The sequence below is a fragment of the Numida meleagris genome, chromosome 5 (genome assembly GCF_002078875.1).
Source record: "Numida meleagris isolate 19003 breed g44 Domestic line chromosome 5, NumMel1.0, whole genome shotgun sequence".
Taxonomy (NCBI): domain Eukaryota; kingdom Metazoa; phylum Chordata; class Aves; order Galliformes; family Numididae; genus Numida; species Numida meleagris.
Genome location: NC_034413.1, coordinates 10,469,283 through 10,494,921, shown reverse-complemented (window position 1 = coordinate 10,494,921; position 25,639 = coordinate 10,469,283). Strand labels below are relative to the sequence as shown.

The window sequence follows — 25,639 nt, the reverse complement described above, 5'->3', positions numbered from 1 at the left end:
GAAATGATAGGATTTTCCACAGCAGAAATAGTTCTAAGCACAGAAGTTTCACAGTGTCATTTTCAGGCTTGCAAATCGTCTGGCTCATTAAGGCCCTACAGAAATATAATCCCAGAAAATGACATGAATTGCTGTTCCGTATCTCTCTACAGATGCACCAGCCCCCTGTTCACCTCCGCAGTCTTGGATCTAATGAATTCCTTGGCTACAGGCTGGTGCATGCAGAACACTGATGCTGACAACAAATTGCTGCCTACAATTTGGCACAACAGGCTTTGCAGCAATCAACAAGCATTAGCATCAATTGGATTGCCATAGCATAAGCAAGTATAGCAAAATCGGGAAACAGGAAAGGCATCAGCTCCAGCCTGCAATCAGCTAGCCAAGTCATTGCCAGGTACCTGGGAATTAGAATTTGCATATATTGATGGTATTTTCTGCCTGCCTGAAAAGAACTCAGGTGAAATAGATAATGTACTTATCAAAATAAGAGCAGAACATTTACCAGCAGGGCTTGTTTTATCAGCATGAAGCAGCCTACTACCTGACTCTCACTGATAATGGTTTTATATGGACCACTTTTACTGGTTTGAACAGGAATACTATTTGTCCCATTCAAGTATTTCTTCTATTCACAAGTCCTTTTCTGCAATTAAAGACAGATAATGAATCCAGAAGTTCTATAACCCTGCTCCAAGCTCATGGTAAATTCCATGATTTAAGATCATTTGAGCACAAGCAACAATCAAAGAAAAGAAATCCCTTTTGGAAGTATTTTGATTGAAAACAGACTTGTCAAACATACTGTCATGGAAGAACTGTAAATCTACATGATATTATTGAAATCCTACTGCTTTAAGATATAGAAATTATCAGGTAAGCCAGAAAAGTTATTGCCATGTTCATATTTCTGAGACTGCAGAGATGACTTTACATGTAAGCACAGGATTTCCTTAATATTAACAGCTTCACCTTAAGGTCAGCCATGCCAGAAACAGAAAATACTACCCATGGTTTTACACTTTCTGCTTTGCATACATTTCAGACCTTAAATAGGGTGGAATCAAGGTACGTGTGATTAAAGTCACCTTCGTTCTGCAGTTTCCAAAGGACCCGTAGAAATAATTAACTATGGCCACAGACATGGTAAAGTATTACCATCATTTTATTAACTTAATATTTTCTAATACTGAACTACGGTATAAGTGCCGATTTTTGTTTAAGAGAGTTCTACTTGCTTCACGGTACTCCAAGGACCTGAGCTGGGATTTGCCTCAGAGAAGCATGGGTTCAGCAGCACTTTGAATAATGGATCTAGGAAGGCATATTATTATAATAGCATCAGTGTTCACAAGAATGGGTCACTCCAGTTTATCTTAACAGAGAATATAAAACCCCCCGTGTCCTTCCAGTAAATCTGTGCCTGGTAGATATCTAGGCCCCTAATGATGCAGAGATACATCTCAGACTTGAAACTGTATTTTCCACGACCATCCAAAATGAACTAAAAATTAATTCAAAATCACTATTTGTTAGCAAACTAAGCCCACTGATAAAACAAATTTAGTTAATCTTAGGGTGCAAATATATGCTCGTTTCAGAACTGGCTCCTGCATGATCACATGAACCAATGAGTGCTAACACATGAAGCCAACACAGTCTGATCACATTCAGCATCTGCCCTCTGCCTCAATGCAGTTTGTCAAGACAGTTTCTCATGGCAGAGGACTCTGGTGTTTTAGCATAAGAATTAAACCTAGCAGGCAGGCAGGTCTGTAATTTAAATGCTATTCAATAAAAAGAAGAGCCAGACAGATCCTCGCTGATACCATCAGTGAGATAAATATGCCTGAGTCTCAATTGCACTAAGGTTCCTTTGCACCTCTTTATCTATTTGAACTCACTAGCAGCACATAAACAGGCTGCTGCTCCCCACGAAGGCGTGAGATATAGGAACACGGATAGGAGAAGTGCTCAGTATTAATGGCAGTGGGGTCAGAGGGAGGACTGGCAGAGCAACACTTCACTCAAAGTTTCTATTAAAGGACTTGGGAGACAGGTAGCTGAAGAATGAGGACCACTGAAGATTTCCGTCCGTGTCTGGAAGGTGTTTCTACCAAAGAGATATTGCCGTAATAACGTGCAAACAGCAGGAAGGAACACAGTGGAAGGAAAGCGGCTAAATTAATGCTTTAATAACACACAAGTAACGGTGTCATCCATTTACCCAAATCAATTAAATGAAGAAGGACAATCTCGTTTCCAGGCCGTTGCTAGGACAGATTTGTCGAGGGTTTCCACGCACCCATTCCTGAAGCACCATTGCCCTCTGGCTGTGAGCTGCAGCCCATGCAGGGAGCAGTATGGGTTTGGATCGAGGCCACAGGAAGAGACATCTTCTGTCAGAAGAGCTCAGATTCCTGAGGCTGGAGAAATTACAAACATTTCTAACACCACTCGGTTTTTTTGCTGTGTAAAGCAATAAACAAATCTGCCCTTTTCTCTGAGAAAGAATGACAATGGACTGAATACAAATTTGAAAAGAGCCTTGAACTCATGATATTACTAGGAGAAAAAAAAAACACAATCTTTAAGTCTTCTATGACTGGATTTTTCCTACTCTCTGAACTGATAAAACAACACACAAGTTTAATAGCAGTAACGCTTTTTGTTTGTTGTAACTTTACCCCACAGATATATATATATAGATTGATTTTACTCCCAGCTCTGACAAGCCTAGGTAATAAAATATTCTTGTTACAAATTCAGTGTCCAATCTACATTGAATGGCGCAGGGATTGTTGTCTTCTTTCATTCTGTATACAAAGCTGCATCCTGCAATTGTTACTGTTAATGCAAAAAGCTGCCCAGCTTATTTCAAGAATGCAAACCCAAGTGCAGCCAGCAGAGGAGCTTCTCCCTGCCTGAAGGATATGAGTTCCCTTAAACTGACTTCAATTCAGAGCCCTGACCAGCATAAAAAAAGATCCTTCAAAAGCACCATGGAATTGTCATGAATGAGGATGAGGAAAGTGCTTCTTCCTCTTGCAAGACACCCCCCCAGAGGACATCCTTTCGCAGCAAGGCTTTATTGATCAATTTTCTTCCAAGTTCCCCTTCGGACCAGCTTATGCAGGGTGCTGCAGCAGTGAAGCCTAGTACAGAGTTCAACAAGGCATGCACAGAACGCTACGGCACAGAAGCACAGCTTTGCCTTTGTTAACGCAATAAATCTGGGCTGAGAAATTCAGTCAAGCCAGCAGAACTTTTTTCTCACCATTTCTTTCCTCCCCTGTCTTCTTCTCCCTGTGGCTTTTCCAATGGTCTCTGGAAAATCTATGTAAGACTATGCTCCTGACCGTATTAAGTAGACAAATAAGTGATGACTATTTGTGGTAAATATTTCTGAACTGGATGTTTTATTCTCTTTTTCCTCAGAGGAACTGGAGAAGGAAGCTGAAATGGATAAAGTCAAAATCCAGATCTGAGGACTACACGGATAACAAGAGCTCAGAGAGTATTGGGGAGGATCAAGATACTCTGCTCGAAAACAGAAGTGGTCTCACCAGGAGGAGGAATACCCTCCTAGGTCAGAAAGGCTTTTTAGCGGTCTGCTCAGCTCAGAGACCTGCAGTACTTTTAAGGATATTTTTCTCAGAATACTTTTAACAGATGGACTTTCAAAATTCTCCCCATTCCAACAAATTCAAAGGGTCTCATGAGTCCATGTGAACTGCAAATGTCCATCATACATCCCCAGCCATCCAAGGATCTGTGAGATGTTCCCTCACACCCTAGCAGACCCTTTGCAGAAAGTTTTCTCTAACTGAATGTAAAATAAATAAATGCTTGTTTCCCCCCAGCAAGTATCACTGTGGTACTCTTGTTCTGCTACTAGCAACAAGCCTCTATAGCAGCAAATCACTCAATCAGTTTCAAAGAAATAAAAACATACATTCTCAGAGTGAGAAGTTCTGCAATGAAAGGAGAGGTTTATCAGAATTGTTTCATGACTGTGAAACCCTCATGAGTTTTAAGGGGCTTAACCACTAACAGACTGACAATGTGCTAGTTAGTTGGTATTCTAGCGCCTGAGCATCAGCTTGGCACAGGTTTGTACCACATGCTCTACAAGAGGGTCCAAATCCTCAGGGATTTTCCTTGCTGTCGTTTTTTTCTGGTTGGCTTTCTATTTTTTACTGGAGGTACATTAAAGGGCTGAAATCAAGGATCTTTGGGCACCTAAATGACAGAAGTATTTTCCCTAACAAAGAACTCAAAAAGTTCGGAACAAATAACCAGAAAATCAGTGCCCCAAGTATGCTCACCACACTTCTTGTTCGATGCAAAATTATTTACTTTTTTGACATACGGAAAAGTCACTGGTGATTGTGTTTTTATATAGAAAATATATCCATGGTCCTGGATTGAACTCATATAGCAAGAAAAAAATATTTATGAGATGAATCTTTTCTGAGTGCATGATACAGATTCTGGATTTAATTAATATCATGGTATAGATCTAGCTAGGTGAGGCACAAAGTGGCACCAGCACTGCCCAAGAGCCACCATTTCTCTCTTCTGAGTTACTCAGGACTGTCTCAGGCTCAGAGAAAACAAGCGATAGAGATTCCAATAGAGTGATTCTCTGCCCTTTTTGTGCAAATTAATGTGAAACAGCAGGAATCTTGAAATCAGAATTTGACATTTCATGACTGTTAATACCTTGGCAGTGGACACTACAGAATACAGAAGAAAAGGCTTCAGGAGACTAAACAATGCTATCAAATATGATAGTCCAAACATAACAAGTGACCTAGGAATACCATAGATATTTGATTTCCAGAAGCTGAAGGCTTCTGTTGTGCATTATATATTTATTTTTATTATTACGTAAGTATGTGTATGCTTTGTATTTGAATGTATGAATAATTTATTTTTGTAATGCACACTATACACTATATGGATGCTCTATTTACTATTCTCACAGCCACCACTGGTCATTGCTGAAGTTAGACTAAATGAACCTTCTAACTTAATGATATACAGAGCTCAGATGAAACCTGGGAAAAGGTTCATCAGTTCTGCGGCAGCCTTAGCAAGGATTACAGATATATATTTCTCCTTTTGCTCTTTTGACATACCTACACTACCAGGGAATCTATTTAGCCACCTACACATGTTTATTACTTTCTTCTGTCTGCAAGCCTACAGCCTCTCTAGTGAGCTGTGTATTGATAAGGTGGGAAGCACATCATTTTAGGTAGATCTCAGACTATTTATGTGCCCATTGCTCACCAGTCAAAGTCTGCATCAGTGCATACACATGGCTCTGAGGTCATAGCCCCAGCATATTTTCCTTGCATGCATTTCTTCTCTGACTTGCGCTTCCTGTAGATCCTTTTTGCTCCCATGATGCAAGCTTCTCCCTGGAAACAAAACCAAAAATATATTTCTCTTACACCCACCAGGCTGTTTGTAACACCCATTTTTTCAAGACTGTGCAATAATAAGGGCTATGACTCAAGGGAAGAGGATGGAAAGTCAAATGCCGTGTCAGTACAGTGGAGCTAATTAAAGTTACTGAAGCTTCAATTGAAACTAAAGCAGCTTTTCCAATACACACCAAGACATGATCTGGGGTTACCTATGAATCAGATTCAATCCTGAATTTCTTCCAAACCCAATAAGTATTTGCGTCAGACTCATTTCTTGTTTATAGATTAAGTTTCACAGCAACTGAAAACAGAGCCTGATCCCTCCACTCTGAGATAGAGTAGGTCTGTTCTGTTAGTTTAATCTCTTTGGCAATTATTTTATTCAGTAGAAATTAGTAATAAGTATATACCTAAATACCTTCTACAATTTCTGAGTTCATTTTGTTCAGGGTTTGACTTGTAATGTACTGGATGCTAACACTTCCTTGTCTTCTCACTATCTTGAGCACCCAGCTACACTTTTATATCTAGGGAACATGGCTGAGCCCTGTAATCTCAAAGGAAAGTAAATCAAAAGGCAAAAGTTCACATCCATCTTCCTAAAAATAGTTCTGCAAGCTCCAAAGCCAACATCTTCAAAGATACACTGCAAAATTCTTGGCATTTTTGCTTATTCAATCACAAGAAAGTAAAGAATAAAAGAAAGTGGGGTCTCACTTGTTACCTTTTGTGATGTTAAGATTACTGAAGGAAAATGAAACTTTTCAGGCCTTTGATTTGCCCATGAAAAGAGAAAGGCCCAAATGGCACCTGGTGTAAAATGCTGTGGATTCTTGAATCTCAGCATCTAAGTCATAACTGGTATTTTTAGTGTGGCATTGTGCCTTGTGTGAGCAGCTAGTCTGAGTCAAGCTACTTTCATTTCATATCCATTATTAAATTCTTGGCCAGCATGATATTGCTCAGCAAGACAACATTTCATGATACAAATGGGTCTATCTCTTTAGACTTCAGTGGAGAATGTGGTGTTTATATAACCACAGAATTTGGGCTATACTTTGTTCTAACCTCATATAACACAGGCTGCCATGCCAAACTTGGTAGAGCTGGGAAGGTGCCCCCACGCCCACAGGCACTATGCAGAGCACACTGACTTGCTGAACACCTGGTTGATGATTCCAGGAATTATGCAGCCCTGCATCACATGTGCCAGGGGCAGGACACAGGGGGCCCAAGAGAACACTGAATAAATCGTCTAGTTCCACAGCAGGTGTACCACAGCTGAGAGAGACCAAGCACGTATGAAAATGAGTGAATAAGACATGAGGGTGAGAGGGCTGAACTTGGGGAAACAAGTGTGAGAGAGCTAGAAGGGTCTAAAAGCTCTGGTTCTGAGGACACAGAAAAACAGAAGAAGAGAAAAGAGGTAAGGGAACTGCATAGGAATTCTAAAGACAAGGATTTCAGGCCTATTTCAGCAGCAGTAATTCTGCTGCTGCTGCATCCCTCTGCTGGACGGTAAGAGTCTTAGCTAATTGCCTGCACAGAGCCTCAAACTTCTGCTCCTTTTTCAACACAGACTCTTACTCATTAGTTACAGAACAAGCCAAAAGACAGCTGTTCATCCTTCAGGGCTCACAGGGTGCAATCTGTGGCCAACACATCTATGTTAAGAGAAAAATAAAACATCCAGTAAAGGACAATCAGATACATAAGGCTAACAGAAAAAGACAGTGGGTGATGCTGATCTTTAACTGTAGGATCATTAGCTGCCTCAGGTCAGATCCCAAGCTTCTTGCTTCTCACCTGGCTGTGGAGTTGCCAAGTCCAGTAGTCCTCTTCTGCACACCTCCGATCAAAAATAGACTTGTAGTCAATTTTCACCAGCTGCCACTCTGAGCGGTGGCTGAAATGTCCAAAAACTCTACAGAGTACAGCAGAAAGTGCATACAATAAAAGGTAACACCAGTTGGAATCTTGTAGCTACAGAAATTCTGTCACCCAGAAATTTCCAGCAGAGATTAATTGCTATAGGATTCTCAGCCCTACTACTTTTCACTTTACTGACATAGAGGAAGAGAGACTTAGACTCCTAAATACCTGCAAACCTTCTAGAATGCACATAGCTTTTATTCTGTGGATAAATAATCCTCCCAGTATTGCCACTCCACAAACTGACCAAACAGAGAAGACTTGACGTGGGGATGGGGATAGTTATACCTAAAAGATTTTGTTATCTTTAATTATGAGCTTTGGGAATCATTTCCACAAGAATTAATATCAGAACCTGAAGGTATTGTTCTCCACATACCTCTATTGGCTCAGGTTGGTTTTCAAGCCAGACAGTCTGTTTATTACAGGTCAGCTCATTTTTTATAGACAGAAAAATAAGTTTCCTCTTCCTTTTACAAACCTGATATCAAGTAAAATGTCACAATTTCTGGCAGAGTGAATCTAGATTTATGCACAATGCAGTTCTCAGCATACCACATTGAAACTAATCACAATTTTTCGTGAGTCAGCCTCCAGGCAACATTTTGTCATTCATTCTTACAAAGAATGTCTTCATTTTTCTGTTTCTCAGTTAAAAAATATAAAGCAGTAGCAAAAACGCAGCTATAAAATACTCCATCATTTTTCTTTTAAATATTCATCTGTCAAGAGTAACTCTTCTTTAAATCACATTCAGTTTGAGGAGTTGAGTTTCATGCTGGTAAGCTAAATGATTGTGTTTGCAGCTTGCAAGGAATCTTACTGTCATTCCCTCAATAATATCACAAATAAACATAGATGATTTAGCAACAGAAGACTGCATGGACCTGGCTTCAATTAGCACTTGGTTTGGTCACCAGCCAGAAACTCTGTTGTGAATAATCCTCATAAGGTTATTATGGTGTTGTTCCCTCTAATGTTAGCATGATGGCATGCTCACTTACGTCATGATGAGAGTTTCCTCTCCAGGTTCCCCTAAAATTCCATCTACAAACAGTGGGAGTGATGTGAAACTGTACTTGCTCCAAGATTTCCCTTCATCAAAACTTAACCTGATAGAGAAAGCAGAATTAATACCTTCTTTCCTTAATCTCCTACTGTACTTGAGGGGACACTACAGCTGCTATGAAGAAGTAGAAGGCAGCTTCTGTTCTTGAATATTGCATTTTTAGCCTTTGGAATATCTAATTTTGGGGGCAGCATTATAAATCATAGCACTGATCAAGCTATCTGGCATTATACTGCTAGGCCAAGGCCAATACTTAAGTGGGAGAAACTAATAATGATACCTTAGAGACCAATGCTTAAAGGACACAGTGTAGCCTAGCACTATGATTTTATTTACAATACACAAGTAATTTTGACCAACTTAATATTTGGTCCCCAACCAAAGACATTCTAAGGAGGTGAGATTTTCAGATCACAAGAGCTTTGCCTCTTCTAAACAGCAGATTTCCCTGTAGTGGGTCTAAGCAAAAGCTCGGAACTACTTCTTATGACTTGAGTCTGGATGGTTTAGATATTGATATGACTCTTACTGCAGTGGCAGTAAATCATGCAAAACAGCATAAAACTGCATTCTACCTGACACATAAATTCAAGAATGCTAACTAGAAGAGACAGTTTTGTCTTACTGGCTATATAACCATGATGCTCTTCAACAAAATTCTTGTTCAGAAGTGCTGTCTGCCATGCAGAAGACAATTTCATCTATAATTTTGAAAACTAAGAGTACTTGGGTAACTAAATAAGAGGCAAAAACTGTAATCCAAATAACATATTATATAAATAACCAAACACAAGAAGCCAAGTCTTAAGTCAATCAAAAATTACATTGATGGCATCTAAGATCTGGCCAAGTTGAAGCTATCTAAGCTGCAGTTCCCAGGATTTCTTAGCTTTATCTAAGTTAACATTTGTCAGTTTCTGAAGTGATACTTTCTAGAAAACTGTGGCTGCCGCTTGATTTCTTACTTCCTGGCATTTGAAATGAAGGATATGACTATCACATTTAGGACAATCAGAGTCATTACCAGAGATGTCTGATAGGCAGAGATGTGTGTTTTATGGCAACCAGTACTCCTCCTTGATCCAGGTACAGAACACTGTGCTCTTCTTCAAAGATCTGGAAAAAGAAGCATATATTTATATCTATCTTCTTTGGTATAAAGAAAATATCATTGTTCTCTAAATATGATCATGAAAGAGGTTAAGTACTTAATACAGAAGTTATGGAGTAGGGAAAGGCAACATGCGTAGAGTTTCTGTTTTCCTTTCTATACAAGTCTACAGTTCTCCTCCTGCTCTCACCTACCCCCCACCAGGTCCTTGAGAAGTATCTCTCCTTAGCAGAAAGTTAGAAGCACTAATTTTTGCAAGGACCAACAATTTTCCTCCTTTTGATGACAGATTACTGTTTAAAGAAGAACTTATTGTGCTTTGCATGCATCTAGCCATGGCACACGTAAGCGAGGTAAAGAGGAAATGAAGATTGCTCAAATACTGTAAAAAAAATTAATTTCCTGGAATATCAAATATTTAAGCAGATTTTTCTATCTTCCTTTTTGTATTGGCTTTTTGCAAACATCTGCTCTCTAATTTTTGCAGCAGCAATTTTGAGTCTGGGAAAGTGACTCCTGGTTTCTGTAAACACGATATCCCATCTATGAAATGGGAATAATAAAACTTCCTTTTTTTTTTTGCAGATAAACACGCTTCAGGGTAGCAATGCTTTGTTATCAGGTGAGATTCCACTAAGTATTAGGTAATTGATTTAACTTCATCACCCAGTCCCATGCACAGTGAGGGAGAAGTAGAACACTGTAACTGTTAATTCTTGGAAAGTATAATAATGGACTAAAAGAAATAATCCTTTCTGCTACAGGGTTAAACTGAAGCCAAACTGAATAGAATTATAAAAATAGATTTCTGTTATATGATGCATAACGACATATACAGTATTTTTCTTTGGGCACTTCTGTATCTCTCAGGAGGAAAAAGAAGCCTTCCCTTTTGTGTAGATTTGCAAAAAGCTACTTTGAATCAAAAGAAACAAAAATAAAACAGCATTTTGAATGTGTCTCTTTGACAGTTCCCTACAATTACTATTAAATCCTATGATTCTGTGTCACGTACCTGTCTCCATGTGTTTCCAGCATCAGAAGAAACAAACATACTGATGTCATTGTCTGACAGTTCAGGGCCTATATTACCTGTAAGAAGAACAATAATTAGTGAAGAAAAATTTAAGAAACAGCAGATATAGCAAATCAGGGAATTAAATATTAATTAAATTAATTAAATATTCATTTGTCTTTTGCAATTATTTAACATTTAGTCTGGGGAGGAAAAATGAAGGAAAGGGAGTGAGTTTCAGTTTGAAGAAAATATATGTTAAAAAAACAAAACAAAACACTGTGGACAGATCTATGCACCTCTGTACACAAAACAAATTCCCCATTTTGCATCTAATGTTGTTGGTAGTATAAGGTTAGATGTGATCTCCTCAGTACTGAAAGTCAATTTCTGTAAAAATCAGATGATAAACTGAAGGTCCATGAAGACTTCTGTCTGACAGCCTGCCCTCCTGGTAGTGTGACACCTCACAGGCCACTCCATACCCTCTGTATCCACCGCACATTCAGGATTTTCTCAGTGCTTGCATATCAAATACAGGCACTCTTTAAATGTTTCATACCTGAAGCTACAATAATGCTGGGGGCAGTGTCTCGGCTGGCAATGTTTCCTGAGGTATACGGATTCTCTGAGACCTTCAGGTGAAGATGAAGGGAGCAATAGGGCTACAGAGAAAGGAGAGATAAAAGTGAAAAAGCAGACACAACATGAAGCATATGCTCCCATTTCTACAGGCATTTGTGCTGTGTAGTGCACAGGATACCAACAGTTACTAGTAAGATAGCCAAATACTGTTTCCTAACTACTGTACCAAGCCACCCTCTGAAAGACATGGCCACTGCTCTGCTTGTCTTGTGAGACTTTTGCTGTCCTTTCCCAGTGCAATCCTTTCCCACTGGGAAACTGATTCTCTAGACTGAAACTCTCACAAAGATGAGATCCTTGAGGCTATACTCACAAAGGATGCAATGAGAATTGCAAGGGCAGGTAAGCAGTACCTAGTTCCTCCGACTGTTGGCTCTCTTGAGAAGCAAGCAAGGTTACAGATATGCTGAAGTGACTCACCAAGCAGCAATGCTCAAGCTGTCTCTGCAATATTACCCTGTCAGTGTGGTGCTGAGTCACCACTTGTAAGCCATACGAAACAACTTAATTCAGGCAGTGTCAGACCATTTCTTGACCCTGAATACTTTTGACATATGGTTCTGTTCTGCACCAGGAAGAAATATCAGGACTTGAAGTTGTCAGTTTAAAAGTTGTTTCACAAAATATTTCATCACCCCATCTGGATGTGACCTTTGAGATTTCAATACAAGTACATCTGTACAAACCTTACCTATTTGTTATTGATTTTGTATCTCAGGTACTCAAATCAAACAGGAATGGTACAGAATAAATCAGCTGAGCAAGAAGGTAACAAGTACAAACAGGCAGATTCCCAAGGTTGCCATTATGATCTCTCCAAATCTACAGTGAAATAATTTCTGAAAAATTCTGATAATTTTTGCTTTCTCTTGGGTTTTATTTTCAGTCTTTCTGCTTCGAAACCTCAGGAAACAGGCTAAGGGAAAGGAAAGGGAAAAATATTGGCAAGAAAAGCTGAAGCAAATCAACCAAATTGAGGGGGACATCGGACAGTACGGAAACACAAACACAGCAAAACACATGCTTCAGCAAGCATGACTTTCAGACAAGCAGGATGCTATGCATCCTCCTTAGGCCCCAAGGAGGCAGGTCTCTCTCTTACATCAGCTACCTAAATACTAAGTGTCCGGCCTCATAAATTTTGTAGGCTTCCTCTGCAGTCACTGGAAAACCACTGATATATCCTATCTCCAGGTAGGAGAAAATGAATATCACACTGCGGATAAGGACAACCACAAAAGGCAGTTTGGGGATGTTTTTTTTTTTTTTTCTTTTGAAAGGTGAATAAGAGTGGTGAGGATGGATGGATCTCTCATGTACGTGAGACAGGAAAAAGGAATGCAGGGTGGTGCAGAAGGGAACACAGCCTGCCAAGTGGAATGCACCAAGAAGCTAACTCCAAGTGACAGCCTTGTGAGGACAGCTGCTGGAGCAGCCTGGGGCATGGGGAGGGAGCGGGAACCAAATCGAGCTGACACACAGAAGTGAGAAAGCATTAGGAGAGAATGAATTCTTCCCTTTCATTAGACTAAATACAGAACATATTTATAAAACTAACATGCTCCAAGTCCACCTCAGCATTTTCAAGACAATAGCTAATGGCAGCAGCTCAGCCAGTTCCCCCAACCTGACAGAGATTTCATCTTGTTAGACTCAGATTTTTGTGTTACCAGAAATTTTCTTTCAAATTTGTAGCACTTCACACATACAGTAGACAGAGGTGGAATATATACATCAAATATTAATCAGAACATAGAACCACAAAATGGCTTAGGTTGGAAAAGATCTTAAAGATCATCTAGTTCCAGTTCCCCATCATCTATTTCCAACTCCCCAAGATTAAAAGCCACAACATCTAAGAACAGGGAGAGTGCTTCTAGTAGCACGACTTCCTACTGGTTGGAGCGCAATACCAGGTAGAGACTCCAGTGACAACTAGTTACAGTGTAAAAAGCAACTTTTCCTTTCCAACCAAACACTTTGTATGTCTAAAAACCATTCAATCTTGCAAGGAGGCCCAAAAGAATTCACCATACCAATCATGTTTCATAGAGAAGCAAGCACTCCTTGCATATCTCTACTGATAGCCCCTGATCAGGACTGGGGCCAAGTACTGCAATACAAGGACAATGCTAGACGCTATCCAGAAACCTAGAGGTAGTCACAGTATTTGCACACCTGCAGTTGCAAGGAGCAATTAAGAGACAAAACACTTCCAGAAAGGATACTCACAACACCGCTCTTAGATGTTTAAATGATTCTGTGGCAGATGGTGTGAATGCCTCCCCACTTATGAGAAATGGGTCTTTGTTCTGAAATCCTTATAATCCGTACAGACAAGACAAGCAAAATTAAGGAGGGAATAAACAGATGTCTGAGGAAGAAAGGCACAGAGAAAATAAACAACTTGCTCAAGGTCACATAGAAAATTGGAGATAGGCCTAAAAATTGAATCAAGATGCTCCTAAGATTCTGCCCAGTGTTTTAACCACAAGACTATACTTGAAAGCTAACTGAATAACTCTCCTAGACAGTTGCCCATAACTTGCAAGGTACAATTACTCCTCAGTTAACTACTTCACAGCATGAGATAAGTATCAAACAAAACCAGCATCTTTGAGATGTAATATCTTGGCAGTTATTTTATGAAGATTAAGTGCATTCAGCCTAGAAAATAAGTGGTACAAACAAGAAAAATAGAACCTTGGGCTTAGGGGGAATTTCACTGCTTTCCTCCCTCCTCATTATTCAGACCAACCTCATAAAAAAATGCAAATAAATGCTTTGACTTGCTTCGAAAAGAACTCCTTGAGCTTATTGTCAGTAGAGGGACAGCTCCATCTGGCTTGCTTTGTGTTTCAACCAGATTCCCTCTCAACCTCTTTAGCTGCCAACTTAGCTTCTACATACTTATTTCTGCATTAACACTCCCTTAGTTTAGGATGAGGTTTAAAGAACAGATGTACACAGGATAATATTCCACTCTCAGGCTGGGGACCATCCAGTAACTCTGGGAAAGGGCAGATCCCATTCTGCCAGAAGCTGAGATGTATATCAGCGCTGTGTTCCAAGCTGTAGCTAGGGACAATTATCCTGAAAGCCATCAGCGCAAAAGCGTTACTATCTGTCCTGGGGTAATGATGGAAGCCAAGCCAGATTTACAAGACACTATTCAGAATTCACTTAGCTATAAGGATCAAGATCATGCCAAGGAACAGAAATTTATGGAGGAAAAAGGAGCAGCTGATCCAAGGGAATGAAACTGCAGATGATGCAGAGGTAGAGAGAGTGGGGCTACAGAAGTGGGACAAGCTTGTGAATTAAGTACTACAGCTGTGTCATACAGATGAGGAACAGAATTGCCTCAGCAGGAGACAATTTAAACAGCTTCAAATATCAGGTTAGTTATAGCAATAATGTATAGGTTTCAGTTCAGATTGGCACAGTATTCAGCTACATACCACAATAAACAAAATGTAAAGCTGATTCGGATTCTACCTTAGAGCCTCAACATGAGAAGCATCACTTTTTTTTCTCTGATAGAAAACAGCACACAGGTAGAGGACAATAGGAGGAAGAGCAGTCTAAGTAGTGACCCTGGAACCATGTTAGAATTTGAAAATCTCAAAGGCTGCAGTTCAGAGTACTATCCCACTACAGAATATAGCCGGCTTAAGCTGAAAAGGATGTGGAGATCAGGCTAAGCTATCCGATCTGACAGAGAACTCCAATTCTATTCACACTGTGTTTCACTTTCAATTGTAGAAACTCTTTGCATATAATGATGATTACAAATTTATCTATATGGTGATCTATATCAATAAGTACAGACAGATTAGTCAACTCATAGCTATACGTATATTTGCATGAACATGTCAATTCTAACTTTTGATCTCAAAATGAAAACAATACCAATAGAGTACCAACAGAGTGGCGTGAAAGAAAACAGTTCTCTTTTTGAGTCTGCCTCAAGTTGTCAGGGCTCCTGGAAGTTCCGAAGTACAATAGCTCACTCCTCCCATCTAGTGTCCAGAGAACCAACTGCTCAGAAACAGCATCCAGCTTCATGTGCCGTTTAAGGGGAGACAAGCAGTTGTGCAGAAGGAAGCTGATCTACAATGCTTCATTTTGTTCCAGAAATTAAATTAAACTAAATTAAATTACAATGCCAACTCTTGCTACACCATCTGGCAGACCAAGCCTGATATACGGCACTTTTAAAACGCAGTGTTCCTTCCACGAGTTATACTGCATGGGGAGAGGGGCCCTCCCCTTGTGTTACCTGGCAGAAAAAGATTGTTCTGGGTTGACAGTACATCCCAAATCCCCCCAGGTACTTACTAGGAGACAGTGAACAGCGTTTCCTTTCAGATCAGTGTCCGGAGCCTGCAACAAATTCCAGTCTCTCCCTTTATTGTAGGTGATGAAAGTTTTCACTTGGTTGTCAATCTTCTTGTTAGCCAAGAACATTCCCTTTATCCCTGCTACCTAGGAAAAATTGACATGTCTGAAAAATAGATCAAGCCCATGCAGGTTCTCTGTATGTGACTTTCCTGCCCTGTTAAACCCAACAGAGATCTTGTGGTTGTGTCAGTGTGGTAGGTCTCGTGGCAAGAAATGCCAAGGAGCATCTGAGAAAGGCCAATTGAAGGCTGGAGACACGATAAGTTCATCACATGTGAAAAAGTGCAAGTAGAATAAAAAGCTTGTATTTCAGAAGCAGCATGAGAATATGATAAGATGTCAATAGAGTCAACTATAGAGTGACAACCTTTGAACTGGGAAGACATCCTTTCCCCTGAAAGTTGAAATATGCACAGGGCAATTATTTCTCTCTTACATGCAGTAGCAGGAACCAGCAGCCATTTTGACCTTGCAGAGAAAATGACAACACGCACACACATTTGCTGTTTAGCGCTTCTGTTCTCCACAGTCTGTTTCAGACATTTTATCTAAGGATCTCAGTGCACTCCATAATTATAAGTGTTTCAACAGGATAACTTGGGGTATATAGGATCTTTTATCCCAGCTTTGTATTTGGAAGAGACTGAAGCACCAGTGACTCAAGAAAGGCCTCCCAGAGTGCTAGTTATAGAACCTGTAATGAGATCCTCAGCTCTTTATTCTTCCCAGCATTTTACCCTACAGCAGGAAGATTTTGGAAAGATGCTACGCTGAAGGACTCCAATTGGAATCGCGCCGAGAGTGCCTTAGTAGGAAGAAAAAAAGTCAACCTCAAACCGCAACTCACATTGCAGAATGTTCCCATCTTCTTAGCACACTGAAAATCAATAGCCCAATAGCTACTGCTGCTTGCGAATGGAATTTGTTAGGTTGCCGTTCTGCAATCTGAGCGCTACAATGAAAAGGGAAGGGAAATCGGGAGAAGGTGACAGGAAACTGAGAAACTTTTTGCTTTTCATCAAATCTGTTCAGTCATACATTCCATCTCTTCTTCTGCTGCAAAAGTCATGCACAGAATCATCAATCAAGCCCTTTTGCTGACAGAAATTATTACATAAATAGCATCATGTGGCAAATGGTTACTCAGCAAATTCAGAATTTGTTCCAGCTCAACTATTTAATTACATTGCTATATTTGGATGCTACTACTCCCACTCAATAGGACCTTATTGCACTTCTCGTCACATGCCAGGGGACTACTACTGTATAGTACATTGGTACAGTACGTTGGTGTACTTATTCATTCCAAATAGTACTTTCTTCCTTGAGTACTGACACTGAACTTCATGTTACTTAAAAACTTAGACATGATTTGCTATAATGGGCAATAGTCTTTAAGTTAAGTTAGTGATTTATTGTTGATGTAAGTATAAAAAAGATGATATTTTCCATGTCTGATCTGGATTGTTTTGATCCACAAAGTATTCAAGTTTTCTTTTTTGCAATAGAAAGGCACCCTGATGAGATGTTTTTTTTCTCTACCAGTGAAACTGTATGAATAGTCAGGGCTGGAAAAATAACATCGTTCTGGCTTTCCTATCAGAGGTCAGCGCCTATAGCTCTATTTGTACTTTTCTTTGTTGTTGTCCTGAAATAGTTGTATTATAGAGTCCCTGTGAAATACTGGCAATACATGATTAAAAAGCATTTTATATATCAGGTGATAAACGTGTTCTGAAATCCTATGAATTTTTCTTTTTATGATTCTAGTCCTAGGTTGAAACTCCAAGTGCTTTCCAGAGAAAGCAAAGTGTAAGTGATGCTGTCAACCTGGGCCAGCTCTATCTTTAAAAAACAACTGCACGCAGTGTACATGTTTGTGTGCCTTCTGTAGGAAGAGATGCACCTGTTGCATATACACATCCATGATGCACACAATGATCTATCCATGCAGTCATAATAGAGATAGAGGCTATGCAAGTAAGGGAGTGACCAGTAGTGTTCAGAAAAATAAGCACGGCGTCTGCCTTCCCAGGCTTTGAAGGCAATCGCTCCTCCCTCACAAGCACTGTACGAAGATATAAATGCTGCCTATGCTTTTAGTGAAAGTTTCGTACAGGACACTCAAAACACACCCTTCATTCCCCATCACCCACTGCATACTTCAAACATTCAGTTCCTGTCTGAAATACATACTGCTAAAAAAATTAAGTCCTAGATAGGAATGTATGCCATAGCTATATAGGCATACCTTGTCACAGTCACAGCAACTCTTTCTGCTAATGACTGCCATTCTGTCTTCAGTCACTGGTCAAATACAATGGTTTGCCTTCAGTTGTCCTTTTCTAGGAACCCACCTTGAATCATGCCGAAGTGGCCAACTATTATCCATCTGGCATAGATTCTCACAGGCAGGATTATCTTGCTGCAGAGTATTCCAGCTAAAGAGTCAAGCAGAGTAATACCACATCATTTGGAAAGACACATGAATTAGAAAGAGTACCTGCTGGTCAGCAAGTCTCGCTCTTCCCTTCTTCTAGGGCAGTAAGCCTGGAACCGCAGTCCAGTGTCCTACTGATGCACCAGCACTAGGAGGTGAAGGGGCGAAGAACTATTCTCATAGCCTACACAGCCCAACATGTAGGAGAATTAGTGTCCCAGTGGTAGTGGTCTCCTCATCCCCTACAGTGTCAAGCAGCAGAAGAGCAAGCACCCTGAAATAACTGTCTAACAGTGAAAGGCTCCTGGGAGCATTCCTCCAGGAGAAAAGAAAGGAGAACATGATGAGGCACAAGGGAAGAACTTTATTTTCTCTTCATGTCCAATGTAATTTCCCACTGAGCAGAACTGAAAAGATTTATTTCTGATGTAGAACCACATTAGGAATGTGCATACAGAAATACTTTCACCACAATGTAACCAGATGATTTTTTTTTCCTTTTTCTTTTTGTACCTGGTAAACATAAGCATACAGACACATGCACATTTAACAGGCATTTTTCTGGCATCTTCTCAAGTAATCTTGCTTTTCCAAATATACTGCTGTCACCAAAGAAGGGCTCATTTTGCAATTTCTTCACATCCTTTTAATTTATCTATGGATTTTTTTTCTTTTCTGATCTTCAACTCCATTTACTCCTGAAGCACTCACCATTTGCAATAACTCTGCTGGGAGAATCATGCTGGATGGCTTTCTGTTCCCTTCCAGCTAGAACATCAAATTGAAAGGAAGTTTTGTGCCAGGTTCAGTGTCAGTCAATATTCTTTCTATCTAGATAATCAGCAGATATGATGCTACAAGTCTGATTTCATCAATTTCAGTCCAGGTTACTGTGTAATGTCAGTCTAATAAAACAAAACAAAGGCTTTTCCTTCCCCACTGGGATGTAGGACACTTTTACATAATGCAGTGAAACCACTTCTGGAACTGACAGTAATAAGAGGTAACAGCCCTTCCATGTGCTGCCAGCACTGCAGAGAGATTAACAGTAAAAAACTCCAAATGACTGGGAAATGACAGTGCCCATCCTCCTACAATTCATCTGAATTTATGTACAATGCTTGGGCTCTGTCTTGACAATTCAAGGTGGTTTCCAAGTAAAGGACAGCTGAAGGCAAACTATTCAGTAGAGCTAGTATTCAGTGATGGGAAATACAGGGAGCATTTTTATTTTTAAAGGAACTCAGAACTAGTTCATGGCCTTTATTCTAAATGGTCATAAAATCCTCTGGAAGAAATCTAGAAAGAGAAGCAAACCCCAAAATCAGCAACTGAGGATTGAGTTTCTGCTTAGCTGTATCCAGAAGTAAGACTGGTGTCAGGCCAAGAGAAGTACAACGGCGCATTACAAGCCCTGTTCTCAGGATCAGTTGTCACAGAAGACAGTGTAAATTGGCCTTCTTACAGGTGAGCTTTGTCAGAATGTACTTGTTAGAAAAAGGATCAGGATAAAGGAAACATCAACATGAAGTAGGAGAGTATCCATGCCCATGGGATAGCCCAAGAGTGACTATCTAAAATTCAGTTCCCAGAAGAGATCAAGCAGCAAAAGGCAACAAAGATAGCTGAAAACTACAGTCTCTACTTCCTTCTACCGCAAGAGCTTAGGCTTTCAGAAATGCAATGAAAATGGCAGAATTGCAGAATGATGCTATTCACAGTGCTGGGAGCCTTCTCAACCAAAGACTGGAACAACGTGGGTCAGAAGCTTAATTCACTTGTGTCAGCAGCATTTTGGCTGAGAAAGTTTCTTGTAGGAATACAATGAACTACTCTGCTACTTCTTCCAGTACATATCTTTCTACATAGACATGAGGTTTTCCTCACCTGAGAACCTACTGGAGAGTACAGTAGTGACTCTCTTCATACTACTAGGCTGGGACTAGTTTCAACACTTGTGCAGTCTGGCTTGAAACTCCTCTGCTTGCACTGAGATCCTTGATTAAAAGAAGGATAAAAATGTGTTTAGCTATGGCTCTGCTATTTACTTGCATACTATGAGATAGATGAGTAAGAATGCAATAGAACTGGGTGTCACATGAGTTTTTAGGTAAGAATGAGAAATTTAGAGTCATGACATACCTCATAGAGGTCAATCATCACATTCCCATCCAGCCCTTGACTACTCTTGACATTTTCCAATGCCAGGGTGAAGTACACCCCTCGGGTGTCAGAGATATACAGATTGTACGTGTCGTTCTGGTTCCACTCTTGAACAGCTGCAAACACCTGACTCTCATCTGTGCTGATAACATGCATGTCCTGAGGAAAGAAAACAAATGCATGTTACAAGAGGGAGCTCTGCTCTGTCATTTCCAAGGGCATCACAGTAACTGTGGAGGAGCAAAGGATGTATTTTAGACTGGAGTTTAATTGAAAACCATAGACAACATTTCTGTAAGCAGAGAATTCCATGCAGGAGTATTTTACAACAGCTCTCTACTGCCAGTTTTCAAAGCGGTAATTAACTGATGAGGTGTTAATTGAACATTTACATTGGCAATAGAGTGTTATACAGCTTATACTTCATTTCCTCCACCAAAATTTTAATGAACACTTGATTTGGGGGAGGGGAGGTGTTTTGTTTGCTGTATTTATTTATTTTTGTGCTTGAGTAATACTACTCGTGATTGTGGAATCACAGATGTTAATAACACATTATTTTTTAAAGAAATAAAAATATGAAAAAAAACATCAGGAACATCTTCTTGCCTTCTAGCTCTCAGAAACAAAGTATGCTTGGGAACTGACGGAAGATCTAATTGGCAGCCAGTGTTGCTGTTGTTTATTATTACTAATGACTGTGTCACCTAGGAGTCAAGGCCCTGGACCACTGTGATAAACACCCCTCCAGCAATATGACAGACAGACAACCCTAATTCTCACTAGACATAAGGAACAAAACTCTAGTTAGATCACACATGTTATGAATTATGTTTTATTTTTCTTTATTTGTTCTGTGTTACAGTAGGCAGGAAGCAACGAAATGAACGCATAATTAAAAAAAATCTATTAAACCTGAACCTCTCTTTCAATGCCTGGAGAAATTATCCAGTGGAAAAAGCCACTGAAAGAGAGATAGTTATAATGAAATTCCTAGTCTCTATCTGCTCAGTACAGGAGGCCTGAGTTCCTTGGTGCCTTACAAATCCACGGAGATAGGACAAGAAATGCAGATTTCTTTGCACTAAATGATTCCCCAGAGATTCAGCTCTATGCTTTGGGCAGTCATCCCTAAGTTGTCTTGCATCCATGGATCTCAGCCAGGGCTTTCTACATATATGCAAAACTGGGACTCTATCAGAAAATATATTCTTTGGAAGTGGATGCTGCTTCTTCCTCTGTTAATAATAGTCTTTGACAATTTACTTTCTTGCTGATTTGTAGAAGGGAATTAATAATTACATATGGAGTCTTATAGCATAAAGATGAAAAAATAATAGAGGGAAGAAATCTGATTTATAAATTTCAAAGTGGATTCACTATAAAGACAAGATTCAGAAAAGCTGGTTGTTGACCCAGATCCAGATCCGTGCTGATGAATGTTCACCTGATTTACCTGCTTCTTTGTACTGAAGAAAAATGTATCCCAGAAGACGGGCTAGTTTTGTGGAGGAACAGATTGGGTTAAATTCTGAGGCAACTGGAAACATAATATAAATCCCATTGGCTTTGATGTATTGTGGTTGTGAACAGGTATTCTCTCTCAGCTCCAGCTGTACTGGTAGAAGTAACTGCCACAGCTGTTTGTCAGAGGTTCCACATTTCACACTATCATCCTCGTCAACCTGCCGGTAGAGCTACATGAGTAGATATCACAATGTGCTTCAGGCAGTTTCAGGTGACACAGCTGTAATTTCAAGTTCAAACCTTTGAATATGTGTTCATACACACAAACAGATCTCTCTACTTGAAGATAAAAAGATATTCTGATCAACATCAGGGAAAATTAAAGGCAATTTCACATACGTTTAAGAAGCAAATGAGTTAATTCATTCACTATATTCTTCCTGAGTTTTGATCAGAACATGCTATAAGATGAATGTCTAAGATCACAGTGGGGCTCAAGGAATTTAAGCCTAGAGAATCACAGACTGAGAAAGAAATGGCACAATATATGTAGTGTGTGTAAAAAGTAAAAAAGTGTTCCAACTGCTTGCTTTTGTGGATCAGTCAACTTCACTTCTTAATATGGCCTTGTCCAGTGGATTCTGGTACAATGTAATGGTTTGATAGAAGGGATTCAGTACATGGGAACCCAACGTGTCTTTGAGCAACATTAAGGATTTGTTGGTTTTCACACTGGTAAAAATAAAAAATTTTCATCATACTAATAATACATTCACATCTCATTTTTCTTCTTTTCACAGTGATTTTGGGAGGAAGAAGAATAAAGAGTCAGACTTCATCTTGATAATGGAACGAGCGCTTCACTGCATCTTCTGCTACTCCAAACAACAGCCATTTTGTCTCTCTACAGAAGGGGGAGAAGAAAGAAAAGCAGAGCAAGGCACCTTTCTCATACAGCCATTGCCACATTCAGAAGCTAGCCATGTATCTGTTTATGTGTGCCTGAGCTTTCCTTTCTGTGTTCCAGCACACAGTGGAGGTACATTAATATGCAGTTCTATTATCTGTCCTTTTTTGACTTTCCAAAGACGAAGTAAGAGCATGATCTTGTGCACACACTTGATCAGGTGTCTACTCAAATAACTAAAGGCCAAGGCTCTTTGAATCACTGAACATGCTTCAGTTGCCCTTTTTTTGCACTTGGTCAGGGAACTTTTCTTCCTGGTAATTCAATTAGCAGTGATGTGTGGGATGTGTAATGCCTGTTTTATCCCGTCAATTATTTCATTTGTCAGTTCTTCTTAAAGTCTGTAATTCAGGACTTTTTTGTGGTTTGTGTACCACAAACACCTATCCCATCAGTATTCAGCCCAGCACCAGATTAAGGACGAGTCTTCTTTAAAGAAAAATTGCTTGACTTGATTCTGTATTCAGAGATGTCCACCCAGTGGATTTGTCTAAAACTGAGTGAGTTTGAGCACTGTTTCTATACATTCAAGGTGATAAACATGAGCGACAATACAGAGTCTATGACAGAGACCAACCTCACTACAGAATTTAACAGATTTCGGTAAATACCATTCACAGGGTTAACACAACCTTATGCACAAGTTAGACATACACTTGTATTGGAAAGAGTTTCAGGTTAATTCAGGCTTCTAATAGAACTGGTCACCAGAATATAAATTCCAACAGCAAGAAAATTTTAGATTTGATATGCTATAGGCCATTCCTGCCTGGACAACATTATCACCTGCCAAAGCTGCCTGCCATCACATCCTTCCAGATTAGGAGCAACACGCAGAGACAAAAAGCTTGACATTTCTATCTATCTACTGTTTACCATGCTTGGCCTCACTGTCTTAGCTGAAGGAGATAAAAGAGAATTTAGGCATAAAAGAAGCTGTTTGTTTCAATGTCTCTGAATAATATACAGCTTTGTGCATTTTTAATAAAAGCAGCTATCTTGCTTTGATAGCAAACTACCAGACAACCACAGATCCACTGTAGCTCCCTCCAAGCCAAACAGAGCTTTTCAGTCTTTGAAGACATTCCCAGTTTCTGACAAAGTGTCTTATCTCCCTAAATATCTGCTTTTTTCCTTGGGTCAAATAACATGAACGTATTGCTCCTATTCCTATTCTCTGAGAACACATGGGAATTTAATCACAGTATATTTTCCTTGGTTCTCCAGATTTCTCATTGAGTTGGACGGTTGGAGAAATAAGCGTATGAAAGAGACAGACAACCAGCTCAAAGCAAGCAATCTCGCTACAGATGGTCTGAATCAATTGTAAATTATTTTAATTTGTGTATTACAGTACCCATCCTAAAAAATTCAATTCATTTGCTAAGGACTACTTGATACTGCACCTGTTTAAAGTGTAACTGAATTGACAGAGTAATTCCTTCCCGCTTGCACATGAAGTTTCAAACTATGCCTTAGAATAATATCTTAAAACATATCTGAAGATTTTGGGGCAGTCGGAGTTTCAGGTCTCACAAAAAATCCAAAGTTTGTCTGGGACTGTAGAAAGAAGTATACTGGGAATTCATTCCCCAGATCTGTGCATCTTCTTGAAAAAAAAAAAAAAAGTATTTTTCTTTGGTAGAAACAATTTACTGAAGTAACATTTCATAGACAATTCTCCTGTGTCACAGCCAAAAAGACATCATGGCTTCTGGTAGGGTCCCCAAAATCCTGAGAGCTTGGGTTTCCAGGTGATTCAAATAAAGCACAACAGCAGAGTGCACAAAGTATGGCACTGAAAACATGGGTTTGAATTGCAGTCTGGTTATATGACGAAGGTTATTCAGTCAATCTGCTTTAAACAGGTCTGTTGGAGTGACGAATCAAAGACAGCCAGCTGTGACAATAGACAAATTATCCCCTTGAATATTTCCATTTACAAATAGTGATGTACTCTCAACTTCTAAGAACAAGCTGACCATGCATTTTTTTTTCCCTTTTTGTATTCCCAGAAATTAAGCAGGGACTGTCATTTTTCTTCAGATGCTAGATGTTACACAGAGTTCATAAGATCATTTGCTACCTTTGAGCTTAGATTTCATTTAAGCCAGCCTATAAAAAAAAATGAAAAGAGTTTAAAAAAAGATAAATAATTGTCTCTGTTAAGAAGCTGTTAGGACTCCAGTTGCAAAAAGGTGATTTCTCCAAAACAGAGCCAACATTTTATAATAGCCTTTTTAAAAAATCCAGCTTCAGAAGGCAGCAATAGCCTTTCAAGCTCCAGTGCTAATTCACCATTGTTCTTAATTAGAGAGGATATGGAGCAGACACACAAAGCCATCCCTTTTCTTGATTCCCATTAAAATCTGCTAATGAGGCAAAACAAAAAGAAAAAGAAAAAAAAAATCACATATCACAGGGGATTTTACATCCCTCACCCAGTCCCCTAGAGAAAGAAAGGGGAAAAGGGGGGAAAAGGAGGGGAGGGGGGAAAAGGAGGGGAGGGGGGAAAAGGAATTCCTCCAAAATTTAATCAACTAACCACAAAGAAATTATAATTGACATAGGCTGTGGTAATCTGTCTATATTTCATGCTGATGTTCTTGACTAGGCAAAGTGGTGAATTTGAGCATGTTCTTGTTTGCAAATGTTCTCTTAATCAATGATGCTTTCACTCATTGCACATCATCTTCTTGTTACTTGTATTGGTTTCAATGATTTCTGAACAAATAGAAAATCTGTAGGTACATATGGGCATTCCAGTAACAACAACTTACCTTGGGCAAAGAGTACTTCGGCAGCTTTATCGGTGTAAATGCATTCCTCCTATAAGAAACGTAATAATGTGGTCTTCCACCTGATGTCAGCTATGAGAAAAGCGGAAAAGTTACCTTCAGCATTATTTGAAGTATTTTTTAACTAACAGTGAAAACATCAAGCACAACCTCCTAAGGCAAACACCACATTGTTCATGGCAGTGGTTAA

At 39.6% G+C, this 25,639-nt stretch overlaps 1 protein-coding gene across 1 annotated transcript in view; it reads right to left on the bottom strand.

The window, feature by feature from the left end:
- Positions 1–25,639, bottom strand: part of SORCS1 (sortilin related VPS10 domain containing receptor 1) — a 278,025-nt gene that overhangs the window by 46,594 nt on the left and 205,792 nt on the right. Inside the window, exons 8-16 of the mRNA XM_021398544.1 lie at positions 25,432–25,521; positions 20,197–20,376; positions 15,552–15,698; positions 11,128–11,230; positions 10,566–10,642; positions 9,464–9,555; positions 8,375–8,482; positions 7,245–7,362; positions 5,299–5,429 (exon numbers count right to left, since the gene is read on the bottom strand). Coding sequence (XP_021254219.1) covers positions 5,299–5,429; positions 7,245–7,362; positions 8,375–8,482; positions 9,464–9,555; positions 10,566–10,642; positions 11,128–11,230; positions 15,552–15,698; positions 20,197–20,376; positions 25,432–25,521 — 1,046 coding nt within the window. The remainder of the gene's footprint in view (positions 1–5,298; positions 5,430–7,244; positions 7,363–8,374; positions 8,483–9,463; positions 9,556–10,565; positions 10,643–11,127; positions 11,231–15,551; positions 15,699–20,196; positions 20,377–25,431; positions 25,522–25,639) is intronic.